Source organism: Mobula hypostoma, chromosome 18, assembly GCF_963921235.1.
Source record: "Mobula hypostoma chromosome 18, sMobHyp1.1, whole genome shotgun sequence".
NCBI classification, from domain to species: Eukaryota; Metazoa; Chordata; class Chondrichthyes; order Myliobatiformes; family Myliobatidae; genus Mobula; species Mobula hypostoma.
Window position 1 is genome coordinate 58,057,926 of NC_086114.1, and position 24,846 is coordinate 58,082,771.

At 43.3% G+C, this 24,846-nt stretch overlaps 1 protein-coding gene across 3 annotated transcripts in view; it reads left to right on the forward strand.

Annotated features, from left to right (window-relative positions):
• The first annotated feature begins 2,556 nt into the window (after positions 1-2,556).
• dapk2b (death-associated protein kinase 2b) overlaps positions 2,557-24,846 on the forward strand; it is a 161,634-nt gene continuing 139,344 nt past the window's right edge. The window contains exons 1-3 of one of the 3 annotated variants that reach the window (XM_063070946.1): positions 2,578-2,668; positions 14,513-14,732; positions 15,442-15,588. In XM_063070946.1, coding sequence (XP_062927016.1) covers positions 15,527-15,588 — 62 coding nt within the window. In that variant the 5' untranslated portion in view covers positions 2,578-2,668; positions 14,513-14,732; positions 15,442-15,526. Of the gene's footprint in view, positions 2,669-14,512; positions 14,733-15,441; positions 15,589-24,846 lie in introns of all 3 variants that reach the window. The other 2 variants (XM_063070949.1, XM_063070947.1) reach the window with 2 other exon arrangements.

Here is a 24,846-nt window from a genome sequence, read left to right on the forward strand (position 1 = left end):
GAATTGCTCTTAGAGCCAACATTGCAGGAGGCCATTCAGTCCATCGAGATTATGTCTGTAGGACATAGAGTCATTGAAATCTACAGCACATTACAGGCCCTTTGGTTCACAATGTTGTGCTGACCATGTAACCTACTCTAGAAACTGCCGAGAGTTACTCTACCACATAGCCCTCTATTTCTCTAAGCTCCGTGTACCTATCTAGGAGTCTCTTAAAAGACCCTATTGTATCCACCTTTACCACAGTTGCTGGCAGAGCATTCCTTGCACTGACCACTCTCCATGTAAAAAAAACTTAGATTAGATTATGAGAACACTCAGTTCTCTTTTATTGTCATTTAGAAATGCATACATGCATTAAGAAATGATACAGTGTTTCTCCGGAGTGATATCACAGAAAACAGGACAAACCAAAGACTAACACTGACAAAACCACATAATTATAACATGTAGTTACAGCAGTGCAAAGCAATACCATAATCTGATGAAGAACAAGCCATGGGCATGGTAAATAAAGTCTCAAAGTTCCTGAGTCGATCGACTCCCGAGTCCCCGATAGCAGACGGCAAAAGGGAGAAACTCCCTGCCATAAACCTCCAGGCACCGTCAACTTGCCAATGCCTTGGAAGCAGCCGACCACAACCGACACTGAGTCCGTCCAACCGAAAACTTCGAGCCTCCAACCAGCCCCTCCGATACAGCCTCCGGAGCGCCATCCTCTGCCGAGCGCCTTCGACCTCGCCCCGGCCGCTGAAACACGCAAATCTGAGGATTCGGGGCCTCCTGCTCTGGAGATTCCGGTTACCACACAGTAGCAGCAGTAGCGAAGCGGGCATTTCAGAAGTTTTCCAGATGTTCCTCCGTACTCTCACGTCCGTCTCCATCAAATCAGAATTCTGCACAGTCCCCTACTTGACAGATTACAGATATTCATCACCGGAGAGGCCTTGCGCGCTGCCATCACGCCGCCATCTTCTCCTGCCCCTGACATCCCCCTGGTACCTACATCCAAGTGCCTTAACACATATGGAATGAAACATGCCAAAGCGAACAGCAGCCTTGATTTGCCAAAGCAAGTTTGACTTGCTTGATGGTGTTTTTTGATACTAGAAGTTGAGCAGGATAGTACTGTTGACCACCACTGGTCAGTCACGGTCTCAATTCAGTCGATTCTGGTTAATTGGGGCAACTTACTTGGGACAACTCTTAAAGAACAAAACTAATCGAGGGAGATAGCTGGGATTCCTTTTGTTTATTTGGGACACCACGCTGCCTCGTTGGGACAGGAGACTGTTGCTAAACTGTTTCTAACTAGTGTCAGACATACGAACTTCTGTGGCTGCTAGACTGTGATTTTTGTCACTGATAGAACTGTTCTGCTTGCCGTGGTTTCAAGCATTCAGGACAGGAGATGCCAGAAATGATGGCGAGTGAAAATTTTCACTACTTCAACAAGCATGGGACTACAAAGAATTTGAAGCTAGCAACAATCATCTGGAATATTACAATGATAACAAAGATTTGGAGGCTGCAATCAAAGACGGTCCATTATCTGCCTTGATTTTGTTCATTCACAAGGGAGCTTCCCGCAATCCCATGAGATTTGGAAAATGAATGAAAAGAATGCAGCAGTGTACAGAATCAGAATCAGGTTTATTATCACCGGCATGTGACGTGAAATTTGTTAACTTAGCAGCAGCAGTTCAATGCAATACATAATCTGGCAGAGAGAGAAAAAGATAAATAAGATGAAACATAATAAATAAACAAGTAAATCAATTATGTATATTGAATAGATTATTTTAAAAATGTGCAAAAACAGAAACACTGTATATTTAAAAAAAGTGAGGTAGCGTCCGAAGCTTCAAAGCCCATTCAGGAATCCGTGGCAGAGGGGAAGAAGCTGTTCCTGGATCGCTGAGTGTGTGAATAAATTTCTGTCAATAACCGTTGGGAATTAATACACACTTTTGGAGTATGTTACCAGCATTGGTAGTGTTCTAATTTGGTCTGTTTTTCATTTAAATACATAATTTTTTATTCGGTTAAATAGTAGTTTGTCTTTTTTCATTATATATATATACTATTTCTATGAAACTTTGACTAATTGGGGCAGCTGCCTTAATTGAGCCAAAATGTACTGGTCCCGATGGTATCCCATTAACGGGAATCCACCATATTTACGTAAAGATTTAAGCAGAGGGGGAAAAAAACTTTTTGTCCGATTGCTCTATTGTTCACATCAGGGTCCGTGTTTAAAAACAAAGCGCTGGAAATGTTCAGCAGGTCGGACAGCGTTCACAGAGACAGGAGCTGAGGGTAAGGATTCAGGACACCCCGAAGAAACCAGAACTCAGGAAGGCTGCAGATATGCGGTGGGTCAAGTGAAGCTGCCGATTCAAGTCGAGGAGGGTTTCCCACACTACCATCGCCCCCGGGTCCGGGTCACGCCCCCGCCGACACTCGCTACATTGTATCCGGAGAGGCGGGAGCTCGCTCACCCACTCACCAGCGAGCCGAGCCTAGCGGGGGCGGGGCGACCAGCGCGCGCCTGCTCTCGCGCCGGTGCAAGGGCCGGGTGTACGCGCGTTGCGCGCGCTCCCGGTCACCACTTATACTCCGGCGGAATGGGAGCTTCCCGCAGTCGTAGTCCCACGAGTTTTAGAAGGTAAGTTCTGACCGGGCTTTTGTATCCTTCGGTAAAGTAAAGCTAATGGGTTAAATAGTCTCAGCTGTCTCCTCCACTCCGAATCCCTGTATTATTGTTTGTGTTGGTAACTTACCTGCAGATATAACTGAAATGACAGGAAAGCCGGGAGCTGCTTTGTTTTTTGCAGAAGCCCTTGACTGTGATGCTAGAATACATGACTCAGACCTATTTTTTAAAATAGGTTACTTAAATGTACTTTTAATAGCTTACGGGGTACCTCGACTGGTATTTGAGTCCCACACTGAACACGTGGAGTTTATAATTTTAAATTGTTTTCTTAGCAATAAATGTTTCTGTGGATAAAGTACTGATATTCTTCTGAGTCATTGCGACTTGAAGCTCTTTTTAGTCTTTCTGTCGTAGGTAAGTAACACTTTATACCGTTTCTGATGGCTCTTTTGGTCTTTTAAAATTTCTGCTCTACTTAAACTGAGGGGCAATCAACTAAGGTCGAAATTCATGGGTGGTTCGGTTTTGATTCACCCCATGTCATAAGCAAAACCTCAGCGCTGGTCTTTTTCTTAAGAATATTGATGCTGTATTCCTGTCAGAAGATAAGATAACGATCAAGATTCTGTTTTTCTTGCGTGTTCACATGCGATTTGTAATCCTGAGAGACTGGGCTCAGAAAAAGGAAAGTCCTGATCCAAGATGTTTAGTGCTTTCAGAACTTCAGAGGGAGAATTCCTCTAGTCAAAGGACCAGGCACCACATGTGAACGATCCCGTGCTCAGACTGAAATGTGTTTAAGAATGGTTTAAGGTTAGGGAGAGGGTAACTGGAGCTCTGTGACGTCGCTCAGTGCAGGGATAGATGTTGGAGAGGATGCAGCATTGGGGTGGGGGCAGGAATTTGGCATCACTTGGTGGGACAGGGATAAAGTTGGTGCGGTAAGAGGTCCATGCTCTGTGCTGGAATAAGGTAATGTCAATGAGGAGAAAGCCGGTAGTGAGAGAGGAGCAGCACTTGGAGGAGAGGGAGGACCGAGCCATCTGGCTTCCTATTCAATTAACTTCCAAATATCTAAGGAGCTCAGTTTATAAAATATTACAAGCGCAGTTTTTTTTAAAGTCTCGGCTCCACCTGTTAAAAGCCCAGGCCGGGTGGATATGAATATTTTTAGCATGTTTCAAGAACTTTGCTCTGTGGGCGGTCCATTAATTGAATGCTGTTCCCACAATAACTACTAAAGGTGTACGTGTATATAAACTCGTCTCCCAAAGAATTGTGTAACAAAATACAAAACCAAAACCAAAAGGACCAGAAGTTTCCTGACTCAATCTCTGATGGAAAGTGTGTTCTGTAAACACAAACTGGATAAGGCTAAAACTAGCAAAGGTGATGACAAAATATGCCAGTGCCACTCCTCCTTCACCTGCCTGATGTATTCTGGTGATGGGGAGGGATTCAGGTGAAGGGTATTTGTATTACTGAGCGGTCAATATTATTGTTACAGTTTCCAAAGCAATGGCTCTTCCTGAGACAAGGAATCATTATTTTTCTAATTTCTCTGAGGGAGAATCAGTATTTTACTATGGAAAGTGTTCCTCTCTCTCCACGATTTCTGAGTGCCTGTGGGAATGTAATTATTCACAAAATAAGGTGATTATTAGAAATCTAAGATTTTGTGAATAAATGCAGAAAGAAGTTGCTGTGTAGTTCTCCTCTGTGCACGCAAGAATCCAGTCAAGGGGGACATTTCAAAGGACTGTAGATCTCTTCCCATACCCCTGTTTGTCTTGAATTTAAGGGGTAACAATTCAAGTCAAAAGGAGGATTATTGTCTCTGAATGGAAAAATATAATGAATTCTTTCCATGACCATCTGCCCTTTTGTTGACATCCACCCCAATGTCTTTGTCATTTTCACGGTTGGTCACAATGGTGTCCTGGCCATCCCACACGCCTGGAAACTCTGACTTACTCAAAGCCTCACTACATGAGGCTCCATTCAGCCATCACTCTGTCCTCACAGATCTACCTGACTGTCGATACTTTGATTGCCACAACACTTGGTGCTTTTTCTTCTTCCTCTATCTGAAACTTCCTTTGTGCAACATTCCTGTCTGCAACATTCTGGCAGTTTCTCTGACTCTGTCTGTGTGGCCCCTGCTCCAGTTATCCCAAAATTATCAGCCATGTCTTCATAAGAATCCAAGAAATCGGAGCAGGAGTCGGCCATCTGGCCCGTCGAACCTGCTCCGCTATTCAATAAGATCACGGCTGATCTGGCCATGGACTCATCTCCACCTACCTGCCTTTTCCCCATAACCTTTAATTCCCTACTACGCAATTCAGCTGGCCTCTTCATCTGAAATTCTTTGCATTAACCTTAAGTTTTTTTTTCTAAGACTGAATATTTGACTGATCCACGCTATAGCATCTCTTTTGGCTGGGCCGTCATTGTTTCTACTTTGAATTTGCTGGGTAAGGTACAAGTCATATTATTGATACAAAGCTATTCTTCAAATTTGGAATCCTAATTTGATGTTCTTGTACACAAAATGGAAGTTGGAACCAGAGAAAGTAACAGCATAGAAATGGGTCACACGGCACAATTCTAGACGTGGCTCTCTCTTTTTTTCTAAATGTTCCATATCCATTGCCATTGACCTCTTTCTGAAGTCCTGTATCAACATCTGGTAGACTACAGAAATGGGCCCTTTGGCTCAGCAAGTCTCAACCGTTAAGAAGCCAGTTTTTCCGTAATCCTCCCCTAAACCATTGTCTTTCCCACATCCTCATCATCTGCACAGGAGGGATAATTTACCGTGGACAATTATCCCACCAACCTGCACCTCCTTTTTGGATGAGGAAGAAACCGAAAGCACCCGAGGAAACCCACATGGTCAGATAGACAAGGTGGGAACTCCACAAGACGGCACTGGAAGTCAGCTTCCAGTGACGCTGTAAGCAAAGTAGCTGAAGAGGTTGTGGAGGCGTTAAAGTTACTCCGTAACTTCCGCCACCTCCAACGGGATCCCACCACTAAGCACATCTTTCCCTCCCCCCCTCTCTCTGCATTCCGCAGGGATCGCTCCCTACACAACTCCCTTGTCCATTCGTCCCCCCCATCCCTCCCCACTGATCTCCCTCCTGGCACTTATCCATGTAAGCGGAACAAGTGCTACACATGCCCTTACACTTCCTCCCTTACCACCATTCAGGGCCCCAAACAGTCCTTCCAGGTGAGGCATCACTTCACCTGTGAGTCGACTGGGGTGATGTACTGCGTCCGGTGCTCCCGATGTGGCCTTTTATATATTGGTGAGACCCGACGCAGACTGGGAGACCGCTTTGCTGAACATCTACGCTCTGTCCGCCAGAGAAAGCAGGATCTCCCAGTGGCCACACATTTTCATTCCACATCCCATTTCCATTCTGACATGTCTATCCACGGCCTCCTCTACTGTAAAGATGAAGCCACACTCAGGTTGGAGGAACAACACCTTATATTCCGTCTGGGTAGCCTCCAACCTGATGGCATGAACATTGACTTCTCTAACTTCCGCTAGGCCCCACCTCCCCCTCGTACCCCAGCTGTTACTCATTTTTATGCACACATTCTTTCTCTCATTCTCCTTTTTCTCCCTCTGTCCCTCTGAATATACCTCTTGCCCATCCTCTGGGTCACCCCACCCCCGTCTTTCTCCCTAGGCCTCCTGTCCCGTGATCCTCTCGTATCCCCTTTTGCCTATCACCTGTCCAGCTCTCGGCTCTATCCCTCCCCCTCCTGTCTTCTCCTATCATTTTGCATCTCCCCCTCCCCCTCCAGCTTTCAAATCCCTTACTCACTCTTCCTTCAGTTAGTCCTGACGAAGGGTCTCGGCCTGAAACGTCGACTGCGCCTCTTCCTATAGATGCTGCTTGGCCTGCTGCGTTCACCAGCAACTTTGATGTATGTTGCGTGGAGGCGTTAAAGATTCGCTTTACTTGTCACATGTGCATCCAAACATGCAGTGAAATGCATTGTTTGTGTCAATGACCAACACAGCCTGAGGTTGTGCCGGGGGCAGCCGGCAAGTGTCACCGTGCTTCTGGTGCTAACATAGCATGCCCGCCACTTACTAACCCTAACCCGTGTATGTTTTGGAATGAGGAAGGGAACTGGAGGACCCAGAGAAAACCCACACGGTCACGGGGAGAAGGTACAGGTTCCTTCCAGACAGCAAGCCCGATCTTCTGATTGCTACTGCTTTAAAGCCTTGTGCTACCGTGTCACCATAGTGGTGATCCTTCAAGGATCACTAGAGTCAGGAATAGTTCCTGCAAACTGGAAAATCACTAATGTCACTCCACACTTTAAGAAGGGAAGGAGGCAAAAGACAGCACATTGTAGGTCATTTAGCCTGACTTCAGTGGCTGGTAGAGTCCATTAATAGTTGAAGTTCAATGGATGAGGTTTCCAGGTACCTGGAAGCACATGATAAACTAGGCCAAAGTCAGCATGGTTTCCTTAAGGGGAGATCTTGCCTGACAAATCTGCTGGAATTCTGAGGAATTCCAGCAGGATTGGCAAAGGAGCATCAGTGGATGTTTACTTGGATTTTCAGGAGGCTTTTGGCAAGGTGCACACACGAAGCTGCTAAACAGGATAGGAGCCCATGGTATGGCAGGGGAAGTACCAGCATGCATAGAAGATTGGTTGGCTGGTGGGAGTCAGAGATTGGGAACAAAGGGAGCCTTTTCTGGTTGGCTGCCGGTAACTAGTGGTGTTCCGTAGTGGTTGGAGTTAGGTCCGCCGCTTTTTACGTTATATGCTAATGAACTGAATGACGGAATTTATGGCTTTGTGGCCCAAGTTTACAGTTGATGTTTCCAGTAATGGGAGAGTCTAGAAGAGGGCACAGCCTCTCAGTAAAGGGACTTCCCTTTAGAACAGAAATGAGGAGGAATTTCTTTAGCCAAAGGATAGTAAACCTACGGAATTCATTTCCATAGACTGCTATGGAGGTCATTCATTGGGTATATTTAAAGTGGAGGTTGATGGGTTCCCAACTAAGGTTGTCAAAGGTTACGGGGAGAAGACAGGAGAATGGGGAAGGTATGAGATTTAACTGCCCCAAATCAAGAACTCATTTTGTCCTATGTAGACCTTTTATTGCAGGATTGTGGAGATGCTGTGAGCTGGGATCCTCCCTCATTTCCACTAAATTCTTCCATGCTGGTGCCTGGAATGTGAAGTGGGCTCGAAGCAGCTAATTTGAGAGGAATAAGCAGGTGCTGCTGGGCACCACTATTGAGATTGCGGCCAACTACACAGAGCGTTCTGTAAACCAAGTCCTTGTGTTGCTGATTGCAGAGGCACTGGACGAGCCTGCTTCTGCTTCTCACATCACATGTAACCAATGTGGCCCTTTATCTGATCAATGCAAGCAATTCTGTTCAACAACCACAGCGGCTTCTCACCACTTATCAGTAACTTCTGTTGAAAGTGCACTGCTCATTGAATTTTAAAGCAGAGAAGAAGCCCATTTGACTTGTTATTCCTGTGTTGGTTCTCTACAGAAACTATCCAATTACTTCCCAAATAACCCAGCTGATTTCCAAGTCCTTGTTTGCCTTCTGAGAGCTATTTTATTTTTTCCCACCACAAGTTCTGTCTTTGAGATCCATGTATTTCCTTTAAAAGAAGCATGCAACTTGAATATTACTTTTACTTGCTGGCCCACTGTCCATTCTTGTGTTTGACCCACTTAATCATGACCTCTTGTTTGTATAATACTTGAACATCAGATTAGGGTTGGGCTTGGCTTCTGAGACTAGAAAGAAGTTCTGGAGCCTGGCCCAGGTTAGGGAATTTTCCTCTGGATCTTTTTTTTTACAAAACCCAGCCGATACCAACACTGCCCAGCGGCTGGCAGTTCACAAGGCCAGGAATCTGCAGAATGTTCCTGCTGTTTGGAATGGGTTGGGCAGGGGAAAGGAAAAGGGTTTTTGGTGGCAGACAGGAGGATGGAGGGGAAACCCAGTGCTTCCTTGTGTTATGGACATTCCTAGCGGAGGGCATCCCTAATAAAGCCACTGCTCACGGCCCCAGCGACAAGGTGCAGTCACACGTACATCAAAACCTATTCTGAAATGCATTGTTTGCGACGAGGGTACGCTGGAGGCAGCCCGTGAGTGGCACTGTGCCTTCAGCCTCAACATAGCATGCCCACAACTCACTAGCCCAAATGCACACGTGCAGCGGCACGGTAGCATAGTGGTTAGCACAATGTTTTATGGTACCAGAGACCCGGGTTCAGTTCCTGTTGCTGCCTGTAACGAGTTTGTACGTTCTCCCCGTGACTGCCTGGGTTTCTTCTGGATGCTACGGTTTCCTCCCATAGTCCAAAAGTGTACCAGTTGGTAACATAGAATAGTACAGCACATTACAGGCCCTTCAGCCCACATGTCGTGCTGACCCTCAAACCCTGCCTCCCATATAACCCCCCACCTTAAATTCCTCCGTATACCTGTCTAGTAGTCTCTTAAACTTCACGAGTGTATCTGCCTCCACCACTGACTCAGGCAGTGCATTCCACGCACCAATCACTCTCTGAGTAAAAAATCTTCCTCTAATATCCCCCTTGAACTTCCCATCCCTTTCCTTAAAGCCATGTCCTCTTGTATTGAACCGTGGTGCCCTAGGGAAGAGGCGCTGGCTATCCACTCTATCCATTCCTCTTATTATCTTGTATTCCTCTATCATGTCTCCTCTCATCCTCCTTCTCTCCAAAGAGTAAAGCCCTAGTTCCCTTGATCTCTGATCATAATCCATACTCTCTAAACCAGGCAGCATCCTGGTAGGTTAATTGGTCATTGTAAATTGTCCTGTGATTAGGATAGGGTTAACTTGAGGGATTGCTGGGCGGTGTGGCTTGGAGGGATGGAAGGGATTATTTTGCACCACATCTCAATAAACACATACATCTTTGGACTGTGGGAGGGAACAGGAGCAACCATCATGGGGAGAATGTACAGACTCCTTACAGGCAGTGGTGGGATTTGAACCCTTCTCTTACAGTGGGCTCTGTGAAGTGTTACGCTGACCCGGGAAGGATGGATTGCAGGGAAAGCGAGCCGGGTAAATTGTTTGTACTGTGAGCCAACGTGGACCCTATGGGCAAAAATTGTCTCCTCCTTCGACAGGAACTATTAGCCTCCTGAGTCAGAACCGACACACAGCAAGTGGTTTGGGGTTGAGGGTTTGAGTGGGTACGCGAGGCAACTTTGTCCAACCCTCAATTGAGTAACTGGGTATTAAGCTGAATAGATTAACGAGTCTACGGGGTTAGAGTGGCATTTTAAACTTGCTCTTTCCCCTACCAGCTGGAGATGGTCAGGGAAGGGTGTGAAGGCATTTCAGTGATTATGAAGTTGCGCCTCCACACAGAAACCCATGCACGGGGACCCATTTTGTATTCAGTCCTGATCCCTGTTGCCGTTCAATGTATCTAAATGTGCCACCTTGCTGCAGGTAGGCTGCACAAAGGTTTCTATACTCAGGCCACAAGTTGCCCAAAAGAGGAGGCAGCCACCTTTAAATGAGTAGGTAAACACCACTGCACATTCGCCCCGTCCCTCCCCCAGCCCGAGCTCCAATGCTGTTTTCTTCCTCTATTGCACAGTCGGTGCTTGATCATATTTGCCCTTTCAAGTTTGAATCTAAAGCTGTATCACATTGCTTGTATTAGAATGATGCAGGCAGCACCACAGGGGGCCTCACCCACATGCCAACGTGTAACATGTTCCAGCAGCTGGGAATTTTCCTCACTTCTGTTAGGGCTGCTCTCTGCTGAAAACAATAAGCTTTATATTTGTACTAAGGAACAAAATGGGTATTACAGTGACAATATATCTCCCAGTTTAACCTTTCGTTGCCTAAAACATGTTAACGAGAAGCCGAGCCTTCTCGTTGAGAAACTTAGTCCTCAATGCAGGAAGGTAGACGACTGTGTGGGAGAGTTTGCTCTTGACTAACTTAGAAGGTTTTGAATATATTTGTCGTAAATGGTCACAGATTAAGACTAGGAGTATTCTGGCACCGAGTGTATATGTCCAAAAATGATGAGTTTTTGTTTTGTTACCCACTAGGATGTCTGTAGAAAATCTGGCCCCCAAGTCTTGCAGAACTAGCCCCGTTAGTTCACCATAGTGTGTAAATGTGAGCTCACACAGGCACTCCTTTCAGCTGAAATACTTTCAACATAGTGCAGTTTACACAGTGACGGGTTCTTAATCTTGTAATGTCCAACTTTATGATCCTCAGGAGTTTATCTGTAAAACTTATCTGTCCGTTTTCAATCTTTGTTTTTTTTTGAGGCATGACTTATCAATTATTTGTATTAAAATATGATACCTTTTCTACAATATTGTTACTCCAGCTTTCAAAACAAGCACTGCTGCCATTTACAGGGGTGGATTCGAGTAATGGCTTGTTTCACAAATTGTGACAACACATTCAGCTTTGGCCAACTCTGTCATTCTTCACCCCCTTACAACTAATTGCTCACAAATTATACCCCAAAGTCACTAAACTTTACTCCTTGAAATGAGGTTGTTTGTCATTGTAACTCAGAAGCTCTGAAATTGTTTTTTTTCCCTCTTTGGAACATGATTCAGTCAGATATTAGTTAAGCGATGAGTTACATATTAATGGGGGAAAGTCAGAATTTTCTATTGGCCTGGCACGATATCATTCTAATTTAAGATATAGAACAGAAATATTAAACAGTTGTCAAATTCTTGAGATGGATGTTTCATTTTCTGAAGTTTATTCGGCCATTAAAATAGGATGAAACTTGTGGAAAAATAGCTAACAATGCTTTTCATGATTACGGTAAAAAGCAGCCAACAACCGTGAAGCGGAGAGATTCCCATGCCTGCTTCAAGCTGCTGGACAATCTGTGTGGCCATGGGCTTCAGGCAGAAGGCCATCACTAACTTCTCCGTTAAGTTATTGTATTGGGACTTAATCGCCTATTAACATTTCCAAACAGCATCAAATCCATTTATTAGCATTTATCATGTTTAAAATTGCACATCTAGTTGAATTTTCCAGCATTGGATCCTTATTTAGGGTTCTATATTGTTGGACATTTTTAACATATTCTCCTCATTCTCCCTTTCTTCCTCTCGTTCCTCATTGGTTGAAGACTGTTTGTCCGGACAGTCACCAGTATCCCTGATGACTTTCTAATTTCATTGAGACCTTAAGAATTTAAGTCATAATTTTGAGGGGAAAATTTTAAGACAGAAATCGCAGGAATGAGATCCAGTTAATGAGATGGGTTGCCTATTCCAGCAATATTAAGATTATAAATGTTTTGCTTTTGATTACAAAAACATGCACAATTGAAAAGGTGCTAATCCTTGTCTATTGATGTTCTAATGATCCAAGTAGAAAGGTGTTATGACAGCACAAAATAGTATTTTTGTATCAAGCCTGCTTCATTTTATAGTTTAGCTGAGTAGTTCCCTTTGCCATGAGATTCAGTTAAGTTCATCTCTCTAATCTGCTATGCATCCTTGATATTTTGGTGTTTTAGTAAGACTTTTTTTGTTACTTTTGAGGACATGGTAGTGGGCTGTATGCTTCAATAAAAGTAACTAGTAGTAAAGATATGCACGCAGCACTGGGAAATATTTTAAAGGATGTTTGTTCAAGTTAGAATACTGCAAACTTTGGAAGTGCTTGGTGTCTTTTCCATATTTTTTTCTATTTTTGCTAGTCTTGCATTATACTGGTATAAGATCAATTTTATATTTTATGACCAATTAACTCTAGTGGGATATTCCATAGCTTCCGGTCCTTCAGTGCCCAGTGATAGGAGGCTCCTAAACTATGACCTTCCCTGTGTCTGCACTGAGGTTCAGCCCATCTCTCTTAGTCCTGTAGCTTGGAATGTGGCAGTCTGAAGCGTTCAGTTGTGGACATCTCTCTGAACTAGAAGACCAAGAAGCTTCAAGATGTAAGAGCCACCAAATCTCAATCTTTGCACAGCAGTTGTTGAATAATGGGTTGATTTTTCAGATGGAAAATACTCAAACTTTTTTCGAGTCTTTGCTAATTCACAGAATAATCATTCCTTAAGCTAATTTTCCCTGAAACCTTATTGTCCCACACTCCCATTAACTGACCCCAGATGTGCCCACTCACCTATACACGATGGGCAACTTAGGGCAGCCAATGAACTTGCCAACTCTTGCAACTTTGGAAACTGCAGCTCCCAAAGGAGACATTTACAATCATAGGGAGATTGTTCAAACTCCATACAGACAGAACCAGAGACTGGGATTGAATTTGGGCTGCCGGAGCCATGAAAGAGCAGCTCTATGCTGTACTACTTTGCTATCGTGGCAAGGTATTGAAAATCATTTTCATTTTTTTACAAAAAGTTAATTACAAAAAGACCAGATTTCTGTTTTACTTAATTTTGAACAAATGCCTTGGGAAGCATTTTCCTAACTGAGCATTATGAGTCGAGAGGTAATGTTACAGCTATATAGGACCCTGGTCAGACCACCACCAGAGTACTGTGCTCAGTTCTGGTCACCTCACTACAGGAAGGATGTGGAAACTATAAAAAGGGTGCAGAGGAGATTTACAAGGATGTTGCCTGGATTGGGGAGCATGCCTTATGAGAATAGGTTGAGCGAACTCAGTCTTTTCTCCTTGGAGTAACGGAGGATGAGAGGTGACCTGATAGAGGTGTACAAGATGATGAGAGGCATCGACCGTGTGGATAGTCAGAGGACTTTTCCCAGGGCTGAAATGGCTAGCTTGAGAGGGCACAGTTTTAAGGTGCTTGGAAGTAGGTACAGAGGAGATGTCAGGGGTAAGTTTTTTACGCAGAGGGTGGTGAGTGCGTGGAATGGGCTGACAGTGATGGTGGTGGAGGCAGATACAATAGGGTCTTTTAAGAGACTCTTGGATTAGGTACGTGGAGCTTAGAAAAATAGAGGGCTGTGCGTAACCCTAGGTAATTTCTAAAGTAAGTACATGTTTGGCACAGCTTTGTTGGCCAAAGGGCCTGTATTGTGCTGTAGGTTTTCTATGTTTCTATATTTTCTACTTAATTAATTTGGTTTACAGCAGTTCCCTTTTTTCTATAATAGTTGTCTATTCCAAGATATGATCTTTTCTATTCATTTATTTATTAATTTTTAAAAGAAATTCCTGAGTTTTGATTGCTTAAATTAGAGACTTGTAATTTATTAACTAATTTGAATCGTATTAAATTTAAAAACAAAAAATGCTGTAAATATTTAACAGGTCAGGCAGCATCAGTGAAAAGGGAAGTAGAATTCACATTTCAGGTCAAGGACATCAAGAAATCTAGTTCTGACAGAGTTTCTTTATGACCAAAGCTTCAGTTTCACCAAGTGGTTCCAGCACTTTGCTTTTATTTTAGATTTCTAACATCTGCAGCCTTTTTAAAATTTTCGTTGTCTTTATAAAATCCTTTGGGGAAAATGCCAATAGAGCTAGTGTTTAGAGACCAATTAATGTTCTACTTGCATTCAAAAATGAAGACAGAATAAAGAGAAAAAATCCTGACCATGGTCTCAGTGGAAAGTAGCAGGATGCTCTGATGTAATGATTTTGAAGCTTATCAAAGGGTTTGATAGAATAAATGTTGATAAGACAATGCCACTCAAAACTTAGAGCCAGCTTCTCTGTGACAATTATTTTCTTATTCGTAACCATTCACCTGGTGGTAGAAGTGAGAACTTGTTCCCACAATTTGTTGTTGAAAAGAGTAGCACGAGTGATTTAAAGGAAAAAATGAACATTAAAAATGGAATAACGTTTCAGGGATGAATCCATTGGCGAAAGGCGATTTCTCTGGACAAGAGCTGGCACGGGCATCACGGTAGCCTAGCAACTGGCGGGAGGCTGCTACAGCTTGGGGTGTTCTGGAGTTCAGAGTTCAATTCCGGTGCCGTCTGTAAGGGGTCTCTGGACATCTCCTCTGTGGAGTCCGTGGGAATCCCTAGGTGCTCTGGTTTCTTCCCACAGCCCAAGGACCTAGTGGGTAAGTTAAATGGTTATTGTGAACTGTCCTGTGATTAGGTTAGTGTTAATTTGGGATGCTGGGGCAGTGTGGCTTGTAGAACCAGAAGGGCCTACTCCATGCTGTGTTGCCAAAGTAAAATAAAAAATGTTTCCATACTGCAGGTACTGGCGAATCCTACAAATCTGACTGAGTTCAAAGTAGACTCTATAGTCTCCTCTTGTTGCAAGAGCCCATTAAATTTCTTTCATTGGCATATCTCACTTTCACTTGTTTGTTTATTAATTTTTATCCATCGAGATACGGCACAAAATAAGCCCGTCAAGCAAACCGCCTAGCAATTCCCCGATTTAATCTGAGCCTAAGCACAGGACAACTTACAATGACTAATTAACTTCCCAACTGGTACGTCTTTGGACTGTGGGAGGAAACCAGAGCACTTGGAGGAAACCCATGCGGTCACGGGGAGAACGTACAAACTCCTGACAGGCAGTGGTGGGAATTGAACCCGGGTCATCCGTACTGTAAAGCATTGTGCTAACCACTATGCTCCTGTGCCACCCCTCCAACCATTTGCCGTGGGAAAGAATTTTTATATAATTTTTGTGGTGAAATTGAAATGACCATAAATTCCAGCTTGCCATGATATACAATTAAAATATTTTGAATTCACCCCACTCCCCATTTCCCACTAACTGCAATGTTTTCTGAATTGTTTGTTGTTTCATAGATGCCAGCCGCTGTATATTGAGAGTGGATTTTGAGCATCTTTTGAGTGATATGGTGTGAATTGACAACGGCTGAGGACATTAGGCATGGCTTCCTTTAAGCAGCAGAAGGTGGAGGAGTTTTATGAAATAAGAGAAGAACTGGGAAGGTAGGAATTTCTGTCATTGCATTTTTGTTCTACTAAGCTTAAATCAATGTACAAAATTCATCCTGATGACAGACGTTTGTTGACCTAAACTCTGTGTGACCTCTAGTGTGCAAACTACACTGGTATTACAATTGTACTGTGTCAAAAGTACTGTGTCTGTTTTCTCTGTCCCAACTTAAAATTGTCTTCGGTTCTTTCAAGGCTTGGAATCTGAGGCTCCACGGCCTTCCGTCCCTGGGCTGTAACTTGTGGAACCTGAGGCTCCACGGCCTTCCGTCCCTGGGCTGTAACTTATGGAATCTGAGGCCCCACGGCCTTCCGTCCCTGGGCTGTAACTTGTGGAACCTGAGGCTCCACGGCCTTCCGTCCCTGGGCTGTAACTTGTGGAACCTGAGGCTCCACGGCCTTCCGTCCCTGGGCTGTAACTTATGGAATCTGAGGCCCCACGGCCTTCCGTCCCTGGGCTGTAACTTATGGAACCTGAGGCCCCACGGCCTTCCGTCCCTGAGCTGTAACTTGTGGAATCTGAGGCTCCACGGCCTTCCGTCCCTGGGCTGTAACTTGTGGAACCTGAGGCTCCACGGCCTTCCGTCCCTGGGCTGTAACTTATGGAATCTGAGGCCCCACGGCCTTCCGTCCCTGGGCTGTAACTTATGGAACCTGAGGCCCCACGGCCTTCCGTCCCTGGGCTGTAACTTATGGAACCTGAGGCCCCACGGCCTTCCGTCCCTGAGCTGTAACTTGTGGAACCTGAGGCTCCACGGCCTTCTGTCCCTGGGCTGTAACTTGTACTGCTCTGCAACTGAGCAGTTGTCCACTGTTCCAAGTTTTGCAACCCATGCAGCTCTTGTCCGATGGGTTTCAGTGACACCACCCATTTGAAATGCATTTTGTCTTAAAATGTAAATATTCTTTTATAATTCAGGTTCCTTACAAACAGAACCATATTATAAAATCCCTCTGAGGCACACTATCTCATTGTAAAAGAGCATTAGGCTACAGTCATAGCTTGAGAGAACTGCCAATTGGGTTGGCTGTTTTGGAATCACAAAATGTAAAGCCATTACTGCTATTGAATGAGTTTTATAAAATTACTGAAGGCCATCACCTCTCTTTTCTGTATAACTATATTGTTTTATCTACTCAGTTCCCTGTTGCACTTTTGATCAATCTGTAGCATAGGTTCTGCAAATGTGCTGCATCACTGGTAGCCTGGACACTGATCTTGAGCAAGTAGCTTCCCCCAGGCTAAGAAACTGGCAACTTTGTTGAGCAGGTCTGATTTAGCAATGGGATTCAGAATTATTTTGGTTTGGCTGTTCGTATTAATCAAATATGGAATCCTTTGGGCTAGTTTTGGACTGTTATGGAACCAGACATGTCTCCCATTTGAAGTTCCTTGACTTTATCAAATCATTGAACTGGCCATCTCCTAGTTAGTGAACTATTGTACTAGAAATTAGGAACTTAGGATCATAACACAATCTCTTGGGGAACTCGAATCAGTTCTCTTCCCTCTAAGCTACCGCCTTTTAAAGGTCCAGATTTCTTTTCCAATTTCTTATCCTATTTTTAGTGTTCAGCCTCTAACTCTGATTATATAAAGCTTAAACAGGAATGTGTGTCGTTGCAAGATCTATCAAGTCATTTTTGTTGTCTCCTTAAATAAGCTGAGCAAGGTCAGGCAAGTTTTGCTCATTTTTAATCTGTAATCAGGTTTTTCGTTATATTTGCTCCGGTATTTACAGGAACAAGAGCTTCTGCTTTCTTGTGTGTATACACAGTTGTGAAATGGCAAGGATAAGTTATTTACAAACATTTTTGAAAGACTTCTAGTTAGATTGAAACTTGCAAGAATGTAAAGCAGAATGTATCTGAAAATGCCTTAAGGATAAAAATGAAATTGATGACATTTTGGACTGAATTGATGAGAGTTCTCAAGACTTTGCCTGTAATTCTGCTTTACTCTTGTTGTAAATGCGCATTGAGAGGAGCTACGTGTGCATGTACATCATCTTTCTCTCCGTTAAGTTCGTTCTTCTGTTCTCATTCATCCTCTTTTTAAAAAAAAATTGTCAATAACATTTTGGAACTGATACAGTACAAACTTACAAATTGTAAAAAGTTCAAACAAAGGAAAAGTTAAGTTGTTTTTTTTTGAGCATGTGGTCATATACCTGACGGCACAACATGTGCATGACTCACAGCTCCAGCAATCTTGGCTTCAGTCTCAACATCTACTGTTGTCGAGTGCTATTTCCGTAACTGTTTTCTCTGGGTGTCCTAGATTCCTCCCACACCTAAAGATGTGCGGGTTGAGCACTGTAAATTGACCCCATATACTGGAAAAATTTGGGGTGATGTAGGACGAACATAACTGGATTGGTGTGAATGGATGCTTGATGCTCTATATTGTATGATATAAAAGCTTGCACACAGGGTTCAGTGTAGATTCGGTAGAATTGCAGAGAGAGAGGTCATATAACCCAAGCAGCCTCCTTCCTGCCACCCTATTAAAATCCCTCTGTTTCACGTTTTTTTTCCAAGACACAATTTTCATTTCACTCTTCATGGAATAGTTTGATGTTTTCTCATCCGGGCAAGGCTTAAAAACATCATCGCAAGGAGAGACTGGGAAACTTCATAGTCCTGATAGTCCTGGCGAAGGGTCTCGGCCTGAAACGTCGATTGTACCTCTTCCTAGAGATGCTGCCTGGCCTGCTGCGTTCACCAGCAACTTTGATGTGTGCTGCTGGGATACTTCATTCTAAGTTTTTAGTGATCCAGGTGTTTATTGCTCTCGAAGTTGATGATGAATCATAGCCTTGAACTTCTGGTGAAGCTGTTCCAAACCAGGTGGAGTTCCAGGGTTCGGATCCAGCGATTGCAATAGACCTCCAGGTCAGGTTGGCACGCGACTTGGCGGTGAGAGTGCTCCTATGCGTGGATGCCCTCTGCCATGCCCTCTTTGTGGTAGGTTTGCCGGTTTGGGAGGTGAAATAACTAGGGCATTCTGGAGATGGTGCACACTGCAGGCATGGTATGCTTGAGGTGATGGGCGTCATACCGTCTTTCAACATAGAGACAGGTCTTTAATTTCTGAATTTCCTGTCTGCCCGCAGCCCCAGTTGCCCAGTTTGCCTATCGCCACTTATCCCATTAGTTTCACAGCCCTCTTTGTCTTGCCAATTCAAGTAGTTGTCTAGGTTCCTAAATGTTCTAAATGCAGCGATCAAGTGTGCTGCCTGATCCTAGACGTTGTCAAGCTGCTTGATGCTTATTAGAGTTGTATTATCCAAGAGGTGGAGAATATTCCAAGGTGCTCCAAAAGTGTCTTAGATGATAGAAAGGCTATAACATGTCCGGAGGTGAGCCACTTGCCTCAGAATACCTAGTTTCTGCCCTGCGTTAAACCTTATGCCTGGTCCAATTGGGTCTCTGTTGCTAATGAGAGAAGTACTCACGTTTACAGAAGAGGGTTTAAAATTGTACATCATTTTGGGGAATGGAGCACAGCTTATGTTTAAAGGATCATTGTTATGAGATCAAAAAGATGTGAGGCAAGTTCTTTGGACTACTTTAGCAAAAATTGAGTACATTTATTTCAAATGGAAGAATTTGAATCTTTTGAACAACTTAAACATGGTGGGAAATAGTGGCAGGTAATGATATTAGTGGTAGGTAATGATATTAGTTGTCAGTTCTCTCCTGCAGAAATGTGAGCTGACAATTTGATCATCTACCATAGCCTCTAAGGCACTAATCGATATGACCACTACTAAGCCTGCTGCTGGTTTTTGCAAGTTGCACTTTAGCCAGTTCATTGTATGAAACTTAGATAGAAGATGGTGTGAGATGTGGCATATTTAATTAACTGCTATTTTTAAATGAATTTCCACTTTTTATCAAGGAATATTAATGCATGAAACTGGATCAGTTACTTTGCAGACAACTTATGTATGTCTGAAGTTCACCTCACTGTTACGAAGCATCAAGAGTAATAGATTATAGAACATTTGCCATCTAATGAAGGACTACTTTTAATAGCCTTAAAAGATTTTCACAAACTCTCTCATAACTGGGATTGATGTGAATAACAAGTAGTGAGTAGATTAGATGTTCTTTTTTTTTCAAACATGCATTTTTTAAACACTCCATTGAGTTCATACAATGAGTCCCTTTCCTTCAGTTTTGGCACAGAGCAACTTTAGCATCATCCTTGAAGATTCAATTTTGAAGAATTGATTGATTGCATATTTTAAGTAATGGGAATTTTTATTCTAAGTACATGTATAAGCTTAAGACTTTCAAGGATGTTTGTCAATCTATAATCCAGGAAGTTAATAAATATTTTCCATGTGAATGTCAACATGTTGTCCCTGAACTGTAGTAAGCGGTGGATTCTAGTTCGTGGTCTCCCTGGGGTTTTCGCACATTGTAAGCATGAAGTTGTTCTGTAAATGAGTTTAAATGGCACTGAAGCAATTAATTGATGGATAATGCTGAAAATGGGAAACTTGTCTAACAAGTGCACGATTGCACAACGTGCTTGTATTTCTAGCATCTGTTTTAGTCATGCAGCATGCAAACTGGCCCTTCAGCCCACCAAGTGTGTTGTGACAACCCACCTACACTAATTCTCCCCACACTCCCATTAATTCCCCCTCCAGATTCTCACACTTGCCTACACACCAGGTATCTTTGTGTCCAATTAATCCTCCAGCACATCTTCCAAATGTTGGAGGAAGTCTGAGCACCTAGAAGCAGCCCACATGATCACGGGGAGAGTGTGAAAACTTTTCACAGTGACAGCACCGGCGATCAGGAGAGAACTCGGGCAAGTGAAGCTGTGAGGCAGCATTATCACAGGCTGCGCCTCTCTGCGGCTGAAAGTGGAGAACCTGCCGACTGATGCTGGGCTAATTCGCCATCCCGCTCCGCTGGTAGAAGTCTGGAATTAGATTGATAATTTCAAAGTAAATTCATTATTTAAGTATGTATACACTCAGTGGCTACTTTATTAGGTACCCCCTGTACACCTGCATGTTAATGCAATTATCTAATCAACCAATCATGTGGCAGCATAAAGCATGCAGACATGGCCAAGAGGTTTTAATTGTTGTTCAGACCAAACGTCAGAGTGGGGAAGAAATATAATATAAGTGACTTGAATTGTGGAATGAATGTTGGTGCCAGATGGGGTGGTTTGAGTATCTCAGATACTTCTGATCTCCTGGGATTTTCACACTTTAGTGGTCTCTAGAGTTTACAGAGAAGGGTGCAAAAATACACAAAAAAAAGCATTCAGTGAATGAGTAGCAGTTCTGTGGTTAATGAGTGAGTTCAGTGGAGAATAGCCAGACTGGTTCAAGCTGACAGGAAAGCAACAGTAACTCAAATAACCACACATTACAACAGTGGTGTGCAAAAGAGCACCTCTGAATGTGCAGGACATCGAACCTTGAAGTTGATGGGCTACAACAGCAGAAGGTTACGTACACCTATTTGGTGTCCACTTTATTTGTACTTCCTGTTCCTAATACATCCTGTACATTACCGCCTACTACCTTGAAATTTATATTCGTGGTGTTTAGAGGAAAAAGGAAGTACAATAAAATTTTATGAAAAAACTGTACATAAGCAGACAAAGACTAACAGAAACCACGGTGTAAAAGAAGATAAACTGCAAATAAAAATATTACTGAGAGTACAAGCTATAAAAGGTTCCCAGAAGTTAGCCTGTAGGTCGTCGAATCAGTCTGGAGTAGTGGTGATTGAAATGATCCACGCCAGACAGGAGCCTGATTGTTGTGTGGGTGATAACTGTTCCTGAACCAGGTGGCGGAGAAACTAAGGCTCTGTGGCCTCGATGGTAGGAGTCACCACCATATTTTAGAAGAGGAAGTAAAATAGCACAGGAGATAAATCTTGATACAGTAGAGAATGTTTTTTTTTAATTAAAGGGGATTAAGTACAGAGTTAACCTATGACATAATGTACTTCTGTCCCTTATTCCTGCCAATATTTTTTTTCAAAACTCCTGTCATCAGCAATGAAGGCTCCATACATCGACCAGCTGGCTGCACAACCACTTAGAAAATGTGTTGTATTTCAAGGTCAGTGGAATGATACATGTTTCACTGGCTATTAGTTTTTCATCTTTATAGTTTTTGTAAATTCTTCCCAAGTAAAGTTGATATTTTTGTTTTGATCTCATATTGGGTTCACTTGGGGCCCAAAATTAATCTGAAATGTAGGGCATGAGCTATTTCCATGAATTGTGGATATTTGATGAAAATCTAAGTAATTGATTTGTATTTCAGATTGGAAAGGTATTGATTTGAACAAAATAAAGAGGTTTAAGTATCTCAAGGTAGATAAACAACAGTATGATTAAGTTTTGTTTGATTTTTAAAGAGCATTATTGGTTCCTGGCAGCATTGAAAGAGTGCCTTGTGTTGCATATGCAAAGAATTTGATATAACCATTGTAAGCCCTCAGTGTTGGGTATTTTGGCCTGGGAGAGGATACTGACATTATTATCCTACTAGTGAATTTGTGGAGAATGTTACTGGTATTTTTTCCAGGAATGCCAGCCTCTGGGTCCTCTCGATTTCATTAGTGTGCCAGGGGGCATGGATCACTCAGCCTCTGGGCCCTCTCGATTTCATTAGTGTGCCAGGAGGCATGGATCACTCAGCCTCTGGGTCCTCTCGATTTCATTAGTGTGCCAGGGGGCATGGATCACCCAGCCTCTGGGCCCTCTCGATTTCATTAGTGTGCCAGGGGGCATGGATCACTCAGCCTCTGGGCCCTCTCGATTTCATTAGTGTGCCAGGGGGCATGGATCACCCAGCCTCTGGGTCCTCTCGATTTCATTAGTGTGCCAGGGGGCATGGATCACTCAGCCTCTGGGCCCTCTCGATTTCATTAGTGTGCCAGGGGGCATGGATCACCCAGCCTCTGGGCCCTCTCGATTTCATTAGTGTGCCAGGGGGCATGGATCACCCAGCCTCTGGGCCCTCTCGATTTCATTAGTGTGCCAGAGGGCATGGCATGGATCACTTTGCCCGGCTGATCAATGCATTCTGTGCTGGTTCTCAGGTCTTGATTATCAGATGCCCTTTTTCCCCAGTCAACCAAAGGCTGTACTGGAGTATTGAGAACGTTGGACATTTCATCATTGTTGTCTGATTTCATCCAGAGGTGGCTCCTAAGATGACGGAAGTGGACCACGTTTTCCAAATTATTACTAAGAAGCGTCATATACCAGGGCTATTGGCCTTGTCTCCTACAGTTTTTTGGCTGCACTGACTACTTGGGCAGAGAGTCAGAGAGAGGCACACCACAGAAATGGACCCTACAGTTCAGAGTCTGCACTGACCACCAAGCCATCCTGGTCAATGTGTATTTAGTGAATTAGAGGTTCCACTTCGTTCTTCCCATCTTTCCATTAATGCCCCTCTAATTCTGTAATTTTTCAGTCTATTATATGGCAACATATGCATACTTTGATAAATTTACTGAGGGAAATTTACAGTGGCCTATTAACTTTCCAACCTATCCACTTGTGAGGATGTGGGAAGAAACTGGAGCAACTGAAGGAAACTCACTTGGTGCAAGATTTTTCTAAGGCGGCAGCCAAGGTCAGGATTGAACCTCGGAATCTGGAGCTGTGAGATATCAGCTCCTCCAGCTTCACCACAGCTTGTTATGGACAAGTTGCCACTGATTTGTGAACCTGGACATCGAAAATGGTATCCATCACCTTTCCCTTCTGCAGCCAGTTTTGGCGGCTCTGCGGCTGCCCGGGATGGGGTGAATTTTGTGCTTGGGCAATCATGATAATCAGTAACCAGCACGTCAGCTACTTGTACTTTTGAGGAAGAAAAGTTCCTTGCAAGTAATTGATTTTGAAACCGATCTTATAATAAACTGAACTTGTGGTATTTATGTGCTGCAACTCGTAGATGGTACCTTACTGATAACCATGAGAAAGTGCAATCAATCCAACGTTTTTAATTACCTTAAATGTTTCTTTAACAAATCTAAAATTTTAAGGTCTGGTTTGTTGTGCCAGGAGAAGGGGAGAAAAACATAATGAGTTTAGAAATTGTGGAATGACATTTTTTTGCTCTCTAAATATAAAACATTGTCAAGTTAAGAATAATTTTTGCAGGAACTAACTGTGAACAGGACTTCCTCTTGCATCATTTGTTTCGAGACTTTTTACAGCTTGGTCGAGCCTAACTCGGTATTCTACACACTACTGTCATGTTGGATAAACACAAACTTAACCACGCTATCTTGCAGCCTCTCAGTAAGCCTAATTAAAATTACTATCTTATTTAATATTTTTTTTCTTTTGCTGAACTTCAATATCTTATTCCCATTTGGCTTGTGTACACTAGTCCAAACTAAGAAATGATATGTTAGTGTATTACATTTAATTTGGTAGGTTTTACTCTGAAGTCCTGAAGAGATTTGGAATAGGATGTACTGTAGCTCAGGAAGGTACTCCCATTCAGTGCCTTAGTAAGATTATGCTTCCCTCTATCTTCCTGCCCACCCTCCCCCTTCCAGAGGGGAATACTTTCATCTTGCTGCTCTGGGGTTGAGGGCTGTGTGGTGATGCTAAACCTCGCATTTCAGACCAATTCCTCTTCCTGAAAACTACCAAAACTTCAATTCTGTCAAAGGGTGAAGTTGTAAAATTCCCTTTTTCGTTGGCCGTTTGATCTCTACACTGGCAGGTGAGAAAATGCCCAAAAGGCAAGTGTGCAGTAGCCAGCAGTACAACACTTAATTTGTGGTCTCCCAGAGGGGCAAAACAAACGGATCAGCCAATCAGCCATGATTGAATGGCAGAGCAGACTCAATGGGCCAAATGGTCTTAATTCTGTTCCTATGTGTTATGGATCTGAATCTGATCTTGACGTTGAGTGTTCTCTGTGTAGGTTTCTGTCCCCAAAATGTGCTGGTACGTTAGTTGGTTACTGTAAGTAGTTCTAAGAACAGGTACGTAAAAATAAATCCAAAAGTAGTTGACATGCACTGACCAGAGTAAATTGCAATGTTAAAAAGAGGGAATGGGATCGTTGGGATGGACCCGATGGATTGAGTAGCTACCAAATGTCCTACGGTAAGCAAACTTTACCATCTCAACTTGGCTACAGCATGTGGTGCCGGCAATGCAGAGTGCTGCTTGCAATAGACATAAATGATTTGGACTTGTGTTATAAATGTGCATTTGTGTGA